Source organism: Diprion similis, chromosome 5 (genome assembly GCF_021155765.1).
Source record: "Diprion similis isolate iyDipSimi1 chromosome 5, iyDipSimi1.1, whole genome shotgun sequence".
Taxonomy (NCBI): Eukaryota; Metazoa; Arthropoda; class Insecta; order Hymenoptera; family Diprionidae; genus Diprion; species Diprion similis.
The window spans coordinates 946,871-948,823 of record NC_060109.1 but is presented as its reverse complement, the minus strand read 5'-3'; the positions used below and the strand labels follow the sequence as shown (position 1 = coordinate 948,823).

At 41.5% G+C, this 1,953-nt stretch overlaps 1 protein-coding gene across 1 annotated transcript; it reads right to left on the bottom strand.

The window, feature by feature from the left end:
- Positions 1-341: 341 nt before the first annotated feature.
- Positions 342-1,953, bottom strand: LOC124406351 (luciferin sulfotransferase-like). Its single transcript, XM_046881745.1, has 5 exons — positions 1,704-1,953; positions 1,533-1,629; positions 1,162-1,463; positions 924-1,018; positions 342-819 (listed from the first exon to the last, which is right to left on the bottom strand). The coding sequence occupies exons 1-5, from the start codon at positions 1,897-1,899 to the stop codon at positions 526-528; spliced, it is 984 nt and encodes a 327-aa protein (XP_046737701.1). The 5' UTR covers positions 1,900-1,953; the 3' UTR covers positions 342-525.

The following is a 1,953-nucleotide window of genomic DNA, read 5'->3' as shown; positions in this document are numbered from 1 at the left end:
ATCTGGTAAAACGACGGATAATACTTTTTTTACGGCATGGGCATTGAAAAGTCCACTTTTTGTGGCAGTTTTCGTTCCGTAAAGTGACGCTTTATACGGCAGCGAACAAAGTTGCGGAATAAAGTCTTTATTCCGCAGTTTTCATGCGCAGTTCGATGTGCGAATTTACTTTTTACGGCATGGGCATATACAAGCATCGAGATATGTGAGGAAAAGTTCTTCTTTCTTGTTCTTCTGCAAACTTGTTGACTCATTTTTCATTTGCATGTTGAAATCGCTTTCTTACGTAATAACACAAACCAATTTTCTCAAAAGTACAGACACCAAGATTTTGTGGCCAAAAAAATTAACGAAATATTTGATCTACCTTATATTTAGAATAGACAACTGATGTTGCGATATCTTACACATTCATCAAAATTCCCTGAAATTTTATTTTTTTACATGCTGTATAACGTGTCGTACATTCACACCAATCGTATTTTAAGTACGATGTGAAGCTAATGTGACGTACCTAACATCCCCTCAAAAGTACAGGCCTGTTCCCTTCAAATTTTCTCGCGTCCACCGATCGAATCGTTCGATGATATCCGGACTCATCTCGAATTTCCATTGGTTCATCTCACCACACCTCATGAATTTTCCGTCGACTGTCGATCGTGTCACTTTCTTAATTCTACGAATGAGATCTTCGTTGTTTGTAGCTGGATTTGCTCTCATGTTCTCAAAACTCAAGTGCTCGGTCAGGGATAACAACTGATCCGTGGTAAAATTCTTCCCGAGGAATGTCGCAGTCTTCTTTATTACACCCGGTAAATCCTATTGAATCGGATTATCAATAAGTGGATAAATTTGGACGTGAGGATAAAACAGTAAACGTAGTAATTCAATGGGAGTGTAGCTGACAAAACGGCGAGTCTTACTTGTTTCATGTCCTCGTACTTCAAGAAGAGCAGATTCCCTTCGGTTCTCTTCTCCCAGTAACCAAGCACGTGTTTCCAGAATGGTCCATACATAACTGAAATGCATTGAAATTGGGACAACCGTTTAAAAACTCACAGTTTCGTCTCCAAGATGATTGTCTTTTAACTCACATGCCAGTAAATCATTAATACATGAAGTATGCGAAGTGAGAGTAATGCAGGGATCATTCGTACGAACCAGCGTCTTGAAGAAAGAGATTACACCAGTCCTCGAAGCTCCCTTGCAGATCTTCCAAGGTTCTAAGGTAATGATAGAAAGAGATGCAAGTGTCCTTGGCGTTGCGAACAACGTAAACAATTTTTGGCTTCTTCACCCCGGTTCTGAGCTGTCGCGGAAGGAGATGGAACGGTAAATGAGTCTTAATGAATCGAGGGCTGGGTAAATTAGCTATATACTTGATACTGTCGACGACTGCTTCAGGTATCTGGATGTCAGGATTGGACGCCACTATTTCAGGGAAGTCAGAATGCATCGAAACTCTGTACAAACCAAAAAACACGGCTGTTATGAAGTAAATTGAACCCAATTGGGAGAATTTTCGAACTTACTCCAACTGAGGAAACCTGTCCGTCAGAGGAACTCTTCCTTGTCCGTAATCCAAATTATTCGCGATGCACCAAACCATTTCCTGCGTCCAAGTTGTGCCTGTTGAAAATTGACGGGAATCAGAATTGATTGAGTCACGTTGTCCGAGAGTTTGCAAACTTCCTCATCCTCACCGGTCTTCGGGAAGCTGCAGACCCAGATATCGTCGTCGCGAACTTGGAAGTTCTCAACGGCGTCCGCCAACTTTTCATATTGCTCTGGCATTGTTACGCCATCAAATTTTACCATTTCGCCAATATTCGGATTCTCGTACACCTTTCGCATCAGGTCCAACAGTTCACCACTAAACAGTTCGATTTGTAGATGCATTTTAATCCTGCCGTCTGCGCGAGTCCAAGTTGTTCTAATAACTGAACCGACAAA

What these genes read in the sequence shown, in the direction of transcription:
- LOC124406351 (XM_046881745.1), bottom strand. Translation starts at nt 1,899, where the DNA reads ATGCATCTACAAATCGAACTGTTTAGTGGTGAACTGTTGGACCTGATG. An exon ending in CTGCAGCTTCCCGAAGACCG is followed by an intron (nt 1,630 to 1,703) that starts GTGAGGATGAGG and finishes AATTTTCAACAG; the next exon opens with GCACAACTTGGACGCAGGAA. An exon ending in AGTACGAGGACATGAAACAA is followed by an intron (nt 820 to 923) that starts GTAAGACTCGCC and finishes CCGATTCAATAG; the next exon opens with GATTTACCGGGTGTAATAAA.